The following is a 17,274-nucleotide window of genomic DNA, read 5'->3' on the forward strand; positions in this document are numbered from 1 at the left end:
GTTAGGGTTAGGGTTAGGTTAAGGGTTAGGGTTAGGTTTAGGGTTAGGTTAAGGGTTAGGATTAGGTTTAGGGTTAGGTTAAGGGTTAGGTTTAGGGTTAGGTTTAGGGTTAGGTTAAGGGTTAGGTTTAGGGTTAGGTTTAGGATTAAGTTTAGGGGGGTTAGGTTTAGGGGTTAATTTTAGGTTTAGGGTTTACAGCGTGCTTCTGTCTCCGCGCTGTTGTCGCCCTGTTGATGACGTCAGCGACGCGGTTTAGTCGGGTGCGGTTTAGTCGAGCGTGGTTTTGTGGTGGAACCCTGTCATACGGCTCTGGCCCCCTCTCTGCCTCCGACACAGAGCCCTCATCAGAGCCTTCCCCAGACTCCAGGACTGGCCCATGTTCCTCCCCAACTTCCTCACTCTCCGAATCTACTGCCAGATCTATCTACTGGCTGCTGGCGGGCCACAACACTTCGAAGCTCCGATAACTACTTTTTTTTCTTCTTATGGCTAAGTTTGGATGTCAGGGTCAGCCAGGAATGTAAATAATTCATGTTTAGTCACAATGTTTTCCTTTGTGAACTTCATGTGGCTTTCTCAACCAGCAATATCTGAGCATGCCATCTGTGGTTTTGTGGGACTGCTTTACAAATACAGATCATTGTGACCTCCTAACATGCCGTCTGCTTAAAAACCCTTCACTGTGGGTAGCAAAGAGCAAGGTTGGGAATTTGCGCATGAAAAAGCACAAGACAGTGCAGTCCCAGTGACCGTTCTTCTCATCGCCTGTGGCGAAACCTGCCAATCAATTCTCGTTGACACTATAGATGGAATCCGTTCCTTTTCATTTCAGTGGCTCAGGCGTTGTAGAGTTATGCTAGAACACAGACACAGACACACAGACACACACACACACACACACACACAAGGGGTGTTAGGGGTATCTTACCCCCCACAATATTTGTTTCCAGAGAATACGTCATCTGTGTACCAAGTCATTTTAGCAGCCCAGGCATTCCAGAGTTATGCTGGAACACACACACACACACACACACAAAGGGGTGTTAGCGATGTCTTACCCCCACCGTATTTGTTTCCAGAGAGTAAGTCATCTGTGTACCAAGTTTGGTTGAAATTTTTCAGTGGCCCAGGCTTTCCAGAGTTATGCTGGAACACACACACACACACACACACACACACACACACACACACACAGAGAGAGAGAGAGAGAGAGAGAGAGAGAGAGAGAGATCGATCCATTTATATATATATATAGATTACAATTCTCAAAGTTCCATGGAAACCATGGTAGTTAAGCCAAGGTAGGACTAATTAATTACAAACAGGTGGGCAGATGGATAGAACGCCTGAGAACCCATTTTCCTATCTCGCTTAAAGAAGAGGATGTTGAGAAAAGGAAGAAGTTTGATGCCAGGAGTTGGAAAGAATCTGTCCTCTTAACTTAAACCGGGTGTCAACTCTGAATTGAACCTGGCTGAAGCCATCTTGTACTGCTTCATAGTTGCGAAAACACTAGGGTGACGGGAGGATGAGGGGGATATAGCAACATTGTCTCATAGACAAAAGGAAGAGCTCTCCTGTGGGAACCAAGGTCATCCCAACAGGTGGCCCTAGGAGGAGGAACAGAAGTGTTGAGGGTGCCCGCCCACTGTGTTGATTGGACAATGTGACCTGAGACACCTGGGGAGGGAAACTTTTGCTTTTTCAACTACATGATAACCGCAGGGATTTTTTAGAGTTGGTTTTCACTGAGTATGCTGATATGAGGTGTCCATTAAACATGTTCTCTCTGGAATGTTCTTTGCCTTGGATTTCTGATTTCTTTGGCTCCGTTACTTGGAATGCTGACATTGGGTTTAAAACCAAATTGGAAGCCCAGTTTTAAGTGTCATTCTTCAGTCCTTCCTCTTATCTGTGAAAGCTAGTGTTGTGGCCTGCCAGCTGCCTGTGGAGCTGGCGGCAGACTCGGACGATGAGGAGGTTGGGGCGGAACCTGAGCCAGCTCTGGAGTCTGGGGAAGGCTCTGCGTTGGACACAGAGATAGAGCCTGGACTGTCCGACATTTCCCAGCCGCCAAAGAGGCAGCTGCCTTTGGAGGCTGAGATGAGTGAGGAGGAACAACAAGTGAGGCCTGTTCCAGATGCACATATGCACAGAGCTGTTAGGAGAGGAGAACAGTGGAGGACAAGGAGTCGACTCAGGAAGCAAAACACACATAGATGCTGAATGGCCTCTCCCTGGCTGGGGAATAAATAGAAGGAAAGGGGAGTAGTGGTTGTAGGAGACAACAGTTCATATTTCTGAAGATTTTGCTAATGGTGTTTTGTACCGCAAGGACTGCTTGCCAGAACTTACCATATTTTTTGGAGTATAAGACACACTGGAGTATAAGATGCACCAAGGGTTTGAAGAAGCAAATTTTTTAAAAAGGTTTTTGCACTCTGCAGACCTCCCCAAAAAAGCCTGTTTTTTGCAAAAACGGGCCTGTCCCCCCCCCCCCAAAAGGGCATGCATAGCTTTTAGGAGCCTTGCAGAATGCTCCTGGGGGCTGGAGAGGGGCAATTGAGCAAAAAATGGCCCGTTTTTCATTCATTTTTGCCCTCCTCAGACCCCAGGAGCACTCTGCAAGGCTCCTAAAGGCTCTGCAAGGCCATTTTTGCAAATGGGGTGGGGTTTCAGGAGGCCAAAATGCTGCATTCAGTGTATAAGACGCACCCAGATTTTCAGCCTCTTTTTTGAGGGAAAAAGGTGCGTCTTATACTCCCAAAAATATGGTAATTGGCGGTTCCACCACAAAACCGCGGTAGACTAAAGCGCGCTCGACGAAAGCGCGTACCTGACGTCATCACAGCACGACGAAAACACGCTGTGAGCGGTAAAGTTAAAATTAACGCGAAAACCTTACCCTAACCCCCCCAAACCTAACCCTAAACCTAACCCTTAACCTAACCCTAAACCTAACGCTAACCCTTAACCTAACCCTAAACCTAACCCTAACGCTTAACGTAACCCTAAACCTAACCCTAACCCTTAACCTAACCCTAAACCTAAACCTAACCCTTACCTTTTCGTGAATCGGCTTGCTTTAAAAGCGCTTTTTAAAGTGCCCTTTTTTCTCCGCGGTGGTATTTGTCGCGCTGCTGATGACGTCAGGTACGCGCTTTAATCGGGTGCGCTTTAGTGGACCGCGGTTTTGTCGTGCCACGGTAATTGGCAGCCTTTCGGCTGGCAGCTCACACCTTGCAAGGAACTGGTGAGGTCTGTTACTGCAATTAATTCTTTGAAGGACTCTTGCCTGGACTTTACGGTGGGTGAATGCCATTAATTCCCAAGAGGTAAATAAAGAGGGGGTTTTGTGTGAAAAGGAGTCTTGTTTCTTGCTTTTGCATGAACCTGCAAAACGAAATCTATTTTGTTTCTTTATGTTGACCAGCATTGAGAAGTTCTGTGCTGAAGGGATCCCTTATTTGGGCATTCTGGTTCAGTCGCGACATCTGAAGACCGTCGTCCACGTCCTGGATAAAGTGCTGCTTCTCTTCTACCCGTGCCATTATTACCTTCTCAAGAACGAAAAGTGAGTTCAGATTTACCTTGAACCTTGATCATGGTTTGGCTGTTTTTTTTTTTAATGACATTGGTATTTAACCCTTCTGAAAAGACCCCGGGGTAATATACAGGTAGTTCTTGCCTAACAAAATGAAATTTAATGGTGAAAAGAGTAAGGTTCTACATTTAGGCAAGAAAAATGAAAAAGTTGAGGACTGCCTGTATATTGATAGCGCGCCGCTTGTTACGCGAAATTATATGCCCCACTGAGAGGGTTCGCAATTTGGGAGTCCTCCTGGACCCACAGCTGACTCTAGAACACCATCTGTCGGCTGTGACCAGGGGGACCTTTGCCCAGGTTCGCCTGGTACACCAATTGCGACCCTACCTGGATCGGGAGGCCCTTCAGACAGTCACTCACGCCCTTGTGACCTCAAGACTGGATTATTGTAATGCGCTCTACATGGGGCTGCCCTTGAAGAGTGTTCAAAGACTCCAATTAGTCCAGAATGCAGCCGCGCGAGCGATTGTGGGTGCACCAAGGTACACCCATGTTACACCTATCCTCCGCGAGCTGCACTGGCTACCTATTAGTCTCTGAATCGCTTCAAGGTGCTGGTCGCTACCTATAAAGCCCTACATGGCATCGGACCTGGGTACCTGAGAGACCGCCTCCTGCCGATTACCTCTCTCAGACCAATTAGATCGCACAGGTTGGGTCTCCTCCGGATTCCATGTGCCAGCCAATGTCGGCTGGCGACTCCCCGGGGGAGGGCCTTCTCTGTTGCAGCTCCGGCCCTCTGGAACGAGCTCCCTGTTGAGATCCGGACCCTTACTACCCTCCCGGCCTTCCGCAAAGCCACCAAGTCCTGGCTGTTCCAGCAGGCTGGGGGGAGCTGAGAAGCATCTACCTCCACAGAAATTGTGAATGTTGGTTTTGTTTTTAATATGTTGTCTTTGTCTCTTTCCCCCCTTTCCCTTGTCTTTTGTGAGCCGCCTGGAGTCCTCCGGGAGTGGGCGGCATACAAGACAAATAAATATAATATAATATAATATAATATAATATAATATACGCGTTGCTTTGACTGAGTCCGAAGGCTCTTTCGGCGCTGGGATGGAGGGAGGATGTTGGTTGGGGGATATGGATGGAGAAACATCTGCCTGTGATCGGATAATTAGATGGCCAATTTGTTTGTGGCTTCCCTAGGTTTCTCTCCTTCTTCCACCAGTTCCTTCAGCTGGACAGCGGTGTTCCTCAAGGGATGACTCAGCAGATGACCAGCAGGGTGACTCAGCACTTGACCGGCACGAGTTATGGCAAAAACATTAAGCTGTTGAACTCCATGATTCAGGTCAGGAAATAGCAGTAGCCCTTAGACTTACCGTATTTTTGGGAGTATAAGACGGACCTTTTTCCCTCAAAAAAGAGGGTGAACATCTGGGTGCGTCTTATACACTGAATACAGCATTTTTTTGCCTCCCAAAACCCTGCCCCCTTCACCAAAATGGCCGTGCATAGCCTTTAGGAGGCTTCCAGAATGCTCCTGGGGGCTGGGGAGGGCAGAAATGAGCGAAAAACAGGCTGTTTTTTGCTCGTTTTTACCCCCCCCCAGCCCCCAGGAGCACTGTATAAGCCTCCTAAAGGCTATGCATGCCCCGCCTTTTCTTTTACAAAAAATGGGCCCGTTTTTGCGAAAAACAGGTCATTTTGGGGAGGTCTGCAGAGTGCAAAAACTTTTTTATTTGCCTTCAAAATCTTGGTGCGTCTTATACTCCAGTGCATCTTATACTCCAAAAATACGGTATATACCACTTCACAGTGCATTACAGTCCTTACTGTAAGCGGTTTACAGAGTCAGCCTCTTGCCCCCAACAATCTGGGTCCCCTTTTACCGACCTTGGAAGGATGGAAGGGCTGAGTCAACCTTGAGCTGGTGAAAATCGAACTCCAAACAGTGGGCAGCGTTGGCCTGCAGTACTGCATTCTAACCACTGCTCCAGCACAGCTCAAATAGAAGCACTGGGAGGGGGAGTGTTCCCTCGAAGACGCTTATTTTGTTTCAGCCATATAAGGAGGACCAGGATCAAACATAAAAAGTCCTCAATTTGCAACCATATGTTATTAAAGACCGTTCCCAATTACAATAGCACTAAAAATATGACTTACGACCAGTTCTCACACTTAATGACCATTGCAGTATACTCCACAGTCATATAATGAAACTATGGGAGGTTACAGTTATTTATGTGGGTGCAGTGTCCTTGTGGGGTGGGTGGGTGCTGGTGTGGCCCTCCAGCGGCCTGCAGAGCTGGCAGCAGACTCAGACAGTGAGGAGGTTGGGGAGGAACATGGGCCAGTCCTGGAGTCTGGGGAAGGCTCTGAGGAGGGCTCTGTGTCGGAGGCAGAGAGGGGGCCAGAGCCATATGCCAGTTATCAGATGCCTTCAGAGTCAGACATCAGTGAGGCAGATGAACAGCTGGAGCCTGTTCCCAGTATGCGCATGCACAGAGTTGCCAGACGAAGGGAACAGCTAAAGAGCAGGGATCAACTTGGGAGGGAGGCCACAGGTGGACAATGAATGGCCCCTCCCAGAGAAAATAAAAGAGGAGCGAAAGGGGAGTGGAGTTTGCAAGAGACCATTAGTTCGTCTAATTGGTTTGTGACTCTCTGAGACTCCTTGCCAAGTTTTGCAGGTATCGACCTGGCAGCTCTCCAAGCCAGATAAGGTCTGTGACTGTAAATCCTCCCTTGAAAAGACTTTGCTGTAGGTGAATGAGCAGAATTCACAGAAAATTAATAAAAGGGGTTTTTGTCGGGACAAGAAGTTTGTTTCATGCTCTCAGGAAGCAGGTGGGTGTCATGAGTTTCCTAGGGAGCGTTCGACAAGCAGAGTCAGTGGGGGAAGCCAGCAATTTCCTAATGACTGCATGCCTCCCTTAACAACTGTTGCAATACATTTAACAACCATGGCAAAAAAGGGAGTCATAAAATGGGGCAGGACTCCCTTAACAACTGCTTTGCTTACCAGTGGAAATTTTGACCTCCACGGTGGTCATAAGTCGAGGACCGCCTGTATAGGAGTCGGATCTTTTCCCCTTTTTTTAGCACGAGCCCAATAGTCACTCTCGCCTTTATTTTGACAGAGCCACGTTTTTATGAGCAGCCACCCCAGCGGAATCGGCCCGGCGGCCGTGTTAGAATTCTGGGTCCAGGTCCTGACCAGCCAACCGCTCTGGTACAAGGAGAGAGCCGTCCTCGAACTGATGGACGGTTTGTGCCAAGCTGCCTTTCAGTTCAACCAAGAGGATTGCGTGCAGAAGTTACTCTATCAGCAGCACAAGGTATGGGTCCCCATCCTCCCCAACTTTCCCACGGATTGGGAGAAGAATCCTGTTCTGTCCCAGAACACCACAAACTCTCTAAAGTTAACTCAAAGATTCCTTTTATTCGGCAGCCCCAGCAACACATTTCTCTCACACTGCAGGCTAATAAGTCCGGCTGGAAGGTGAATAGTTGTCTGCCACTTCTATTCATCTCCGCCCCCTGCCTTTTATCCCCAGAGCTAGGGTGGGGCTTTGCTAGCAGCGGTGGCTCTTCCATCCCAAGGACCGGCCCATAGATTTCCACTGTTCTCCTCTCCTCTGCCTTCTGCGTATCTGCCCATCAGGCGCTGGACAAAGCTGTTTCTCCTCTTCCTCATCAGCCACCTCCAGACCTGGGGGCTGTTGACTCTCCATCTGAGGGTTGATGGCTGGCCCAGGTTTTGCCTCTGTCTCTTATCTCTGATAGCTCCATTCCCTCTTCCCCCGTTGGAGCTCCCAGGTTGCCTTGATGCTGACCCTGACTCCCACGCCTCCTCCTCCTCCTCTGATTTGGCTGCTGGAGGGGCCGGTGGCTGATCACCACAACAAATCCACAGGCTTCTCCAGTGGATTGAAATCTTGAAGGGTAGTGACCGCGAACCTTTTGGGCAGCAGGGACCCCTTCTGTGCAGAGAGATTTTTCTGCGGCCCAGAAGGTGTGTGATTCCACGTGCTACCTGTTTATCGCGAATGGGATCCAAACAAGTTGCAAGATGGATAGACACAATTCTTCAAAGTGGCTTTTCCATGGGCCAACAATTATTTTTAGACATTTCAATCCCAGATATTTTTTGTAAATGTTCCTTTGTCCTGGAAGGACGCTGTTGGAGGGCAGCTTTCTCTCACCGGCATGTTTTCTCTTTTCCTCCAATCTCCCAGAATGCTCTGGGCTATCACAGCGACAAAGGGCTGCTGTCTTCCTTGGTCAGCTGGATTGTGGCAGGCAACATCACACCTTCCTTCATCGAGGGAAATGCTAATTCCACGCAGGTAAGGGACCATCCTGGAGTTGATGGGCTAAAGTTTAGCTTGGGGTTGATGGCCCGTTCTTTTAGGAAATGACCAGGTAGAGACTGAAGGTGGAGTCAAACGTGCCATCAGCATTGAATCCTTATGCAGCCATAAGAGACCGAAGTCCTTGCCACTGTGAATTCCATTGACTCTTACCTAGCCCCAGTTTACCTTGACCGTTAATCTAACTCAGAATTGGATGGAACCTGTTATGGCCCGGCAGGAGCCGTTGGAGCTGCCGCCAGACTCCGACAGCGAGGGGTCTTATGAGTCGGCCTTGGAGGAGGTGGAGGACCCTGGACAGGGTGTCGACTCCGAGCAGGGCGAGGAGAGACTGGTCGACCACCAGGTGGCGGCAGAGCATTGGATCAAAGGGAATGTTCAGGAAAACATTTGGGAGTTGTTTCAGGATGCACGCAGGCGCAGGACTACTTGGCGTAAAGAACAACGGAGTAACTACAGGAGGTGATTACAAGCAGCTGATGCTGATTAAGATCCTCTCCTGAGTATAAAAGAGACTGTTTGTGCCACGCCCTGGTTGCAGGAGTCAACGTTCTCGCTTATGTTCATGATTCAGAGAAACCAACTTGGATAAGTGGTTTGCTGTGAGAAGCTTGTTTAATTGCTGCCAGAGAGCTTATCTCTTTGTTTATTTTGGGCTTGCAGCCAACAAGAGTCTGGACTGATTAAAATATTCTTTTGTACGTCTGTTTTGGCTTTCGTTCCTGGACGGAGAAGGGGCGGGTCAGGACAGGAACCCATCAAGGGACTCCTTTGATTGCTGTCACTGGAGATGGGTGGGTGGGAATTAATTGCTTTTTTGTTGTTTGCACGGGGCTTTTGCAAGGCACTGGAAGTCACCGAGAGTGAGTTGGGGAGCAGTATACAAATTATTTTAAAATAAATAAAGAGGCAAGCGTTGCTTTGTAATTCACAGGTTTGGTTTGCCTGGAGTGTTCTGAATATGGAGTCCATATTTGAAGAGGATTCCCAGCTCCGTAGGGTCGTAGTGAGAGAGTTGGTTACCAATTCCGTTTCACCCGACCAGGCTCTGAAGGTAAATCTGAAAATTTATTCATTAATTACATAACATCTCCCAGAACGAACATTTAGACCAAAAGTCAGAAAGGGTATGTAAACTCACATTTGGATGTCAATCTTTCCAGCTAGCCAAGAAGCCTTGCTGAATGTCACTCATCTTGGTTCCTCGTCATTAAGAGATTCTTTCCATCAGCTCTGCTTCGTTAGTCAATTATTTCTTCAAAGGGTTGATCTTTTCATCCCGGCTGGAAGAACTCCAACAGGGGAGTATTTCCTCCCAACAGCAATGTAAAAAGCTTAAAACAACCCTTCCCCTTTAAGAAAGTGAAGCCCCAGCAAAGGAAATTAAAAAAAACATCCGGAGTCAGTAAGTCTAGGCCGAGGTGGCGCAGAGGTTAGGGTGCAGTACTGCAGGCCACTTCAGCTGACTGTTATCTGCAGTTCGGCGGTTCAAATTTCACCGGCTCAAGGTTGACTCAGCCTTCCATCCTTCCGAGGTGGGTGAAATGAGGACCCAGACTGTGGGGGCAATGTGCTGACTCTGTAAACTGCTTAGAGAGGGCTGAAAGCCCTATGAAGCAGTATATAAGTCTAACTGCTATTGCTATTGCTATTACTGCCAAGAATGTAATAAGGGTTAAGGGAGAGGCAGTAACAACACCAGAATGTTTCTTTCCTGCCTTCCTTACAGGATTTAGGAAAAAAACCAAAAGGAGATTTCTTCCAACAACTGGTTCTCCAAACTGCTTAGAAAGTTAACAACCGGTTCTCCCGAATAGGTACGAACTGGCTGAATCCCCATCTAGGTGGCTTCCCTGGCCCACCACCTGAAGGATGTGGGACATTTATAAAAGAGAATATTTCTAGCTCAGGGTTGAAATGAGGGGTCCTTGGTACTCTCTGAGCTTGGTTGTTTTGCTGCAGACGTTTCGTTACTAAACTAGGTAACATCATAAGTACTAGTAGGAATGGGCTTTGCAGAGCTCTGAAAAAACCTATTCCTTACTAGCACTGATGTTATTACCTAGTTTGGGTAATGGAACCTCTGCAAGGAAACAAGAAAATTCAGAGAGCACCAAGAGCCAAGGTGGCGCAGTGGGTAGGGTGCAGTACTGCAGGCCACTTCAGCTGACTGCTATCTGCAGTTCAGCGGTTCTAATCTCATCGGCTCAAGGTTGACTCAGCCTTCCATCCTTCCGAGGTGGGTGAAATGAGGACCCAGACTGTGGGGGCGATATGCTGACTCTGTAAACCGCTTAGAGAGGGCTGAAAGCCCTATGAAGCGGTATATAAGTCTAACTGCTAATGTGAGATATTGCCATATGGTTTTGATTGGGAAGGTACCAAATCTTCTTAGAATTCATTTCAAATCAGGATGCCTTTGATTAGCTGATGCTGCTCTGTATTTCTTTCTGAATAATATCCTTGTATTATTTATATTTGAGGAGACTAGAATCGCAATATAAGTTCTCAGATATTTTATTCAGTTATTCCTTTTTTTAAAAAAACTAACTTTTATTTAAGCATTTTTAATCAACTTTATTTTTTAAAAAAAATACAAAATAACAACTTTGAGAAGGTGAGATCAAATAAAGGAAAAAAAGTTATAAGTCACCAAAAAGGAAGGAATTGACTTCCTACTTTCTTCCGTACAGGTAAAAATAAATAGGAAGTTCAACTTTTGATATTGTTATCCATTCATTTGAGTCTTATTCTTGGTAATTCTATGGACCAGGTCTCTCCGCATTTCCCGATCTTGCACTAAAATTACTCTTGAGTTAAAAAGTAAAACATAAAAACATTGTATAATATACACAGATTAAACAATCCAAATAACATTAACATATAACAATAAATTTCTTATTCTGAGATTAAACACAAGCATAAAAATACAGTAGATCTTCCAAGCGAAGATGAAATAATAGGAAAGGTTATGGTTTGTGCTGAAATAGACAAACTAACTAAAGAAATCCAGGGAAAAGAAGAATCAGAATTCTACCAGATATGGGATAAATGGCATAGGTGGATGGAGGAAAGAAACAAGAATCAATGAAGGAATGTAACAAAACTCAAAAAAATAATAGTTATGAGTAAAATAAGAGGGTTAAGAATGGTGAAATCCAAATGAAATACAATAGAAGGGGAAATAATACAAGGTGAGCGGTATCGATTGAGGATTGCTAATAAAGAGCCGAGGTGGCGCAGTGGTTAGGGTGCAGTACTGCAGGCCACTTCATCTGACTGTTATCTGCAGTTCAGCGGTTCAAATCTCACCGGCTCAAGGTTGACTCAGCCTTCCATCCTTCCGAGGTGGGTGAAATGAGGACCCAGACTGTGGGGGCGATATGCTGACTCTGTAAACCGCTTAGAGAGGGCTAAAAGCCCTATGAAGCGGTATATAAGTCTAACTGCTATAGAAAGAACAGGAAGCTCCTGTTCGTATTGTATTGTGTAAATGTGGTGTACGTCTAGGTTTTGTGTGTGTGTATTTTACATGTTTGTTAATAAAAAAAATAAAAAAAATACAGTAGATATGCTGTATAGTAAGAATTTAGAATCCAAGCATGCAATATTTCCATAATCAAAACAAATCTATTTGTCAAATCCTCAAATCAAAATGGCTTTTTAAAATCTTTCTCAAACAAGAAGTCCAGATGTGGTCTCCAAATGAAAACAAAGCTAGGGTAGACTTTTGTCTTCCACCAAAGTAGTGAGTTTTGGTTTCTCTGCCAATTTTCTTAATTTCAAAATCCATTCTTTAGTTCTGGGAATGTGTGTTCCTTTCCACCTCTGTGCATATAAAATCTTGTGAGGCCTTTCTCACGTATGGAAACAAAACCCAGGGCTTTTTTCAGTCTGCTTATTATCCATGATACCTATATTTTTCGGCTCAAACAAACGTATATGATCCCAATACTTCTTGGCAGTCTTACATTTCTACCAAATATGTAAACATTTTTAAACAATTGTACTTCATCTCTGTTTTGGGAATGCTTCAGAACAGTGAAGCTGTGGGAATTAAATGTTATATAAAAACAAACAAATCAATTACTGAACATCATCCAACCCTGCCTCCCTCCCTCCCTTCTTCCCTCCCTCCCACCTTTCTTCCTTTCCCCCCCATTGTCTGTCCTTCCTTCCTTCCTTCCTTCCTTCCTTCCTTCTATTACCTTTTCTCCCTCCCTCCCCCCTTCCTTCCTTCCCCTCCTATTGTCTCTCCATCCCTCCCTCCTTCCTTTCCTCCTATTGTCCGTCCATCCATCCTTCTGCCCTCCCTTCCTCCCACCTTCCTTCCTTCCCCTCCTATTGTCATTCCTTCCTTCTATTACCCTCCCTCCCTCTCTCCTTTCTTCCCTCCCTCCCACCTTTCTTCCTTTCCCCCCGTTGTCTGTCCTTCCTTCCTTCCTTCCTTCCTTCCTTCCTTCCTTCCTTCCTTCCTTCCTTCCTTCCTTCTATTACCTTTTCTCCCTCCTTCCCTCCCACCTTCCTTCCTTCCCCTCCTATTGTCTCTCCATCCATCCCTCCCTCCTTCCTTTCCTCCTATTGTCCGTCCATCCTTCCTTCTGCCCTCCCTTCCTCCCACCTTCCTTCCTTCTCCTCCTATTGTCATTTCTTCCTTCTATTACCCTTCCTCCCTCTCCTTTCTTCCTTTCCCCCCTGTTGTCCATCCTTCCTCCCGCCCTCCCCCCACCTCCCTTTCTTTACCCTATTGTCCTTCCTTCCTCTCCCATCCATCCACCCTCCCACCTTCCTTGCTTCCTTTTCTCCTCCCTCCCTTCCTCCTTTCCTTTCTTTCCCTTTCCCTCCCAATTGTCCTTCCTCCTTTCCTTCCTTCCTTTCCCTCTCCTTGACCCTCCTTCCCACCTTCCTTCTGTTTTCCCTCCCTCCCACTCGCAGAAAGCCCAGGCCCATCTGAAGCTGCCAGTCGTGCCTTCTCTCCAGCGCCTGCTGATTTACCGATGGGCTCACCAAGCACTAAGCACTCCGGTGGATCATCCTCTCCTTCCTCTTATTTGCCAAAAGTTCTTCCTTCTCTATTTGCAGCGCCCGGGATTGCAGGATGGGTGAGTGATTGTTGGTTAACGACGGGGGACTTGGTTGAATTGGGTGAGCTGTTTTGAAAGCCCCACGTTCAAATGATCTAGTCTTCTAGTTTCAAGAGAGTACAGACTATATGAGCCAGTTTGGTCCAGTGATTAAAGTACCAGGACAAGAAACCAGGAGACTGTGAGTTCTAGTCCCGCCTTAGGCATCAAAGCCAGCTGTTTGACTTGGGGCCAGTCACCAGGAGACTGTGAGTTCTAGTCCCACCTTAGGCATCAAAGCCAGCTGTATGACTTGGGGCCAGTCACCAGGAGACTGTGAGTTCTAGTCCCACCTTAGGCACCAAAGCCAGCTGTATGACTTGGGGCCAGTCACCAGGAGACTGTGAGTTCTAGTCCCACCTTAGGCATCAAAGCCAGCTGTATGACTTGGGGCCAGTCACCAGGAGACTGTGAGTTCTAGTCCCACGTTAGGCATCAAAGCCAGCTGTATGACTTGGGGCCAGTCACCAGGAGACTGTGAGTTCTAGTCCCACCTTAGGCATCAAAGCCAGCTTTATGATTTTGGGCCAAATCACCAGGAGACTGTGAATTCTAGTCCCACCTTAAGCATCAAAGCCAGCTATATGACTTGGGCCAGTCACTAGGAGACTGTGAGTTCTAGTCCTGCCTTAGGCACAAAATCAAGCTCTATGACTTTGGGCCAGTCACTAGGAGACTGTGAGTTCTAGTCCCGCATTAGCCATGATCGCCGGCTGAGTGACTTTGGACTAGTCCCTCTCTCTCAGCCCAACTCGCACGATAGGGTTGTTGTGGGGAAGATAGGGGGAAGATGCATTAGATATATTTACTGCCTTGAGTTATTTATCAAAACAAGAAAGGCGGGCTACAAGAATCTAAATAAATCTTTCGGAAACCTGACACAGACTATAAGATGCACCTAGATTTAGAGGAGGAAAACAAGAAATAAATAGTTTTTGGTCTCTGAACGTCCCATTTATACCCTCCCTGGCACCCAGAAGTACTCTGTGCATCCCATTTTCACCAAAAACTGGTCCGTTTTTTGTCCTGCAGAATACTTTTGTGGGCCGGAGAGGGTGAAAACGAGACATATGGAGGGTTTGGGAGACAAAAAATGGGCCTGTATTTGGTCTATAAGACGCACAGACATTTCCACCTACTTTTTTGGGGGGAAAAAGTGCGTCTTATAGTCCAAAAAATACGGTACACACCAGGAACACTAAAATTGGTTGGTTTCAAAGGTAGGTTGCTCCCAATTCAGCCCGGATCGGGCAAACCAGTAGTAGTGACGGCGGGAGGCTCTGCCCACTCATCTGGACGCTTCTGTGCATAACCGGTAGTAAAAAAATTGGCAACCTACCACTGGTTGGTTTGTGTTGGTTGTAAACCACAGGATTTCTGCTTTTAAGGCTACCCAAAGACGGCTGCATCGGGAAGAGGTTTTTCCAGAGTCCTGCTCACCTCAGCCTGTTGAACGACCTGAAGCAGCATCTGATTGAGGCCACTGACTTCCACCATGCAGCTAGCAAAATGCTCCAGTTGGACAGCCCAGCAGGTGGAAGCGAAAAACCAACGGCAAAAGGCTTCAGCAAAGCCCATTATGTGACTTTCCTAGAACTTCACAAGGACCTGGTCAGGTAACTTCAAATGGCCTTCAGGGCTGGAGTTTCCCAGAGGGTCTCTGCTAACACGGAAGTCCAGGATCCATGGATGCAAGGAGGCTGGGTGGAGATCCACCAGGATCTGCCCTGAATTGTCCCAAGCCAATTGTAGCCTTGAGACTGAAGTGATCCCCTTGTGGACAAGCCCAAAATGCTGCCAGGGTTCCAAATAGCATCCAAAAGTAAATCAGAGTCCAAGGCAAAAGTATTGCTCAAAGTTCCAATTTATTAAGAGAGCCCTGTTGGCACATCTGGGAAAACCCGAATCTGAAAGCTTCCCAGTTTCCCCCACCCAGTTGAAAGTTCAAGATCTTGCCCCCACACCCACAAGTCCGTCCCATGGTCCAATCTTCCACTGCCATGCTGGCAGTTCCTCCCACCCAGTTCCAGTCAGTTGCAGAGGTGCAGAGACAAAGGATGACCTTGGTTTTCTAGAAAGAATTTTGTTATGGCTACATAGCGTCTAGCTCCATACAACCCCCCCCCTCCCATTTTCTCACAATACAAAAAGGCATAGTAGAATAATAGAAAGTGTGGCAGGCCTGAGATCCAAAAGAAAGCTGCAGGCTTGACACATACCTGTTTGAGGAACCCCTATCAGGCTTCTGAGGATCTTCTAGCAGGGTGGATTTGATTTAAATCAAGTGGATATAAATTTAAACTAGTAAAAAGGCTTGATTTAAATCAACTTGTTTTAAATCATAATTTTTAAAGAGCAGCTGTCATCTCTGCCCTGCAGCGGCTCCTCTTCTGACCCACTGTGGACTCACTGACAGTCCCATTCACTTTAATGGGATGGCTGCAGTGGTGGGTTGCAGGCGGTACGCCCCGGTACAGGCGTACCGGAGCCTGCCGGAGCACTGGATACCATTCTGGTACGGTGCTCCAGAGGACCCACCCACCTGCCCGAGCTCCTTACCGGTTTTTTAAGTCTTTGGCGCTTCCGTGTATGCTCATGACGTGTACAGCGCCTGCACGATGTTCCACTGAGCAGTTAGAGCATTGCGGAGGCACTAAGACACCTGCGCGCGCAGTCTAAACATATTTCTTGTTGTGGCCCGCCAGCTGCCAGCAGAACTGACAGCAGAGCCAGACAGTGAGGAGGTTGGGGAGGAGCATGGGCCAGTCCTGGAGGCTGGGGAAGGCTCGGACGAGGGCTCTGCATCAGAGGCAGGGAAGGGACCAAGGCCATCTGGCAGTGATCAGGTGCCTACAGAGCTACATAGCAGTGAGGCAGAGGAACAGCTGGAGCCTGTTCCCAGTGTGCGCATGCGCAGAGCTGCCAGAAGAAGAGAACAGCTCAGAAATCAGGGTAGACTTGGGAGTAAAGTCACAGGTGGAAGGTGATGGGCCCCTCCCATAGGAAATAAAAGAGGAGCAAAAGGGGAGGGGGCTTTTGCAGGAAACAATTCATTCGTTCGGTCGTTAGATTCGTTTCAGGAGTGTGAAGATCTGTCCGTGCATCTCAGAGACTCTGTGCCCAGTCTTTCCTTGCACAGCACCTCCTTTGGAAAATGTTTGCATGGCAGCTTTCAAAGACAGATAAGTTCTGTAGTCATAAATATTCCTTTCAAATACTGTTTGCCAGGCCTTTGCTGAATGTGAATGTGAGGAATTCACGTTTAATAAAAGGGGTTTTGTTGGGACCAGGACTCTGCCTCGTGTTTTTTGGGAAAGCCTAGGTCAGAACCCTTCTTTGAGTTACGTAACAACCAAAAAGTGAGTTCCTGCTTCAAATCTTCTCTTTTGGATGTGCTTTCAGGCTTTTCTCCACATTTGTTCTCTGGCTGGAGGAAGAAAGGTTTCAAAAAGGGGACACATACATTCCCTCTTTGCCCAAGCAATATGATGGACATCGGCTTGCCAAGATCATGCAGAGCCAGCAGGTAAAAATGAACGGATCGGTTGGGTTTAGGCTGTGCAAGCATGACTTTGAAATCATTACAGGTAGTCCTTGACTTACGACCACAATTGAACCCAACATTTCTGTTGCTAAGAGAAACAGTTGTTTAAGTGAGTTTGTCCCGTTTTATGACTTTTATGGCTATAGTTGTGAAGTGAATCTCGGCAGTTGTTAAGTTAGTAACAAGGGTTCTTAAATGAATCTGGCTTCCCCATTGACTTTGCTTGTCAGGAGATCACAAAAGGGGATCGTGTGATCTTGGGACACTGCAACCGTTATAAATGTGAGTCAGTTGCCAAGTGTTTGCATTTTGATCATGTGACTGTGGAGATGCTGCAACTGTCATAAGTGTGAGAAATGGTCATAAGTCAGTTTTGGAAGTCTACCTTGGAATACCACACTTGGAGTACTGCATACAGTGTCTGTATATTCATGAACTGCAATAGGGCTTAGTAACAAGGTCAGCCAATGAAGAGACATGGCAACTGGATCAGCCAATGAGGGCTTTTTGGAAACTGAAACAGTATTGGCTGTGTGAGCAACGAGACAGCAAGGAGCCTGGACATGGCTTAGCTCTGTAGCTCTTGAGTTTGTGCAGAGCTGTAAACTAGTCTGCTTCTCTGAACTGAAACTGAAACTGTTCTCTCCTCTACCTGTATTTGCTTGTATTTGCTACCACATTGGA

The 17,274-nt window shown here is 47.0% G+C and overlaps 1 protein-coding gene across 1 annotated transcript in view; it reads left to right on the forward strand.

Moving 5' to 3' along the window:
* The window catches only part of EPG5 (ectopic P-granules autophagy protein 5 homolog), a 109,743-nt gene that overhangs the window by 45,820 nt on the left and 46,649 nt on the right, over nt 1-17,274 (forward strand). Inside the window, exons 17-24 of the mRNA XM_032213219.1 lie at nt 3,434-3,574; nt 4,754-4,898; nt 6,691-6,888; nt 7,789-7,899; nt 8,858-8,977; nt 12,859-13,025; nt 14,435-14,662; nt 16,449-16,572. Coding sequence (XP_032069110.1) covers nt 3,434-3,574; nt 4,754-4,898; nt 6,691-6,888; nt 7,789-7,899; nt 8,858-8,977; nt 12,859-13,025; nt 14,435-14,662; nt 16,449-16,572 — 1,234 coding nt within the window. The remainder of the gene's footprint in view (nt 1-3,433; nt 3,575-4,753; nt 4,899-6,690; nt 6,889-7,788; nt 7,900-8,857; nt 8,978-12,858; nt 13,026-14,434; nt 14,663-16,448; nt 16,573-17,274) is intronic.

Source organism: Thamnophis elegans, chromosome 3 (genome assembly GCF_009769535.1).
Source record: "Thamnophis elegans isolate rThaEle1 chromosome 3, rThaEle1.pri, whole genome shotgun sequence".
Lineage (NCBI taxonomy): Eukaryota > Metazoa > Chordata > Lepidosauria > Squamata > Colubridae > Thamnophis > Thamnophis elegans.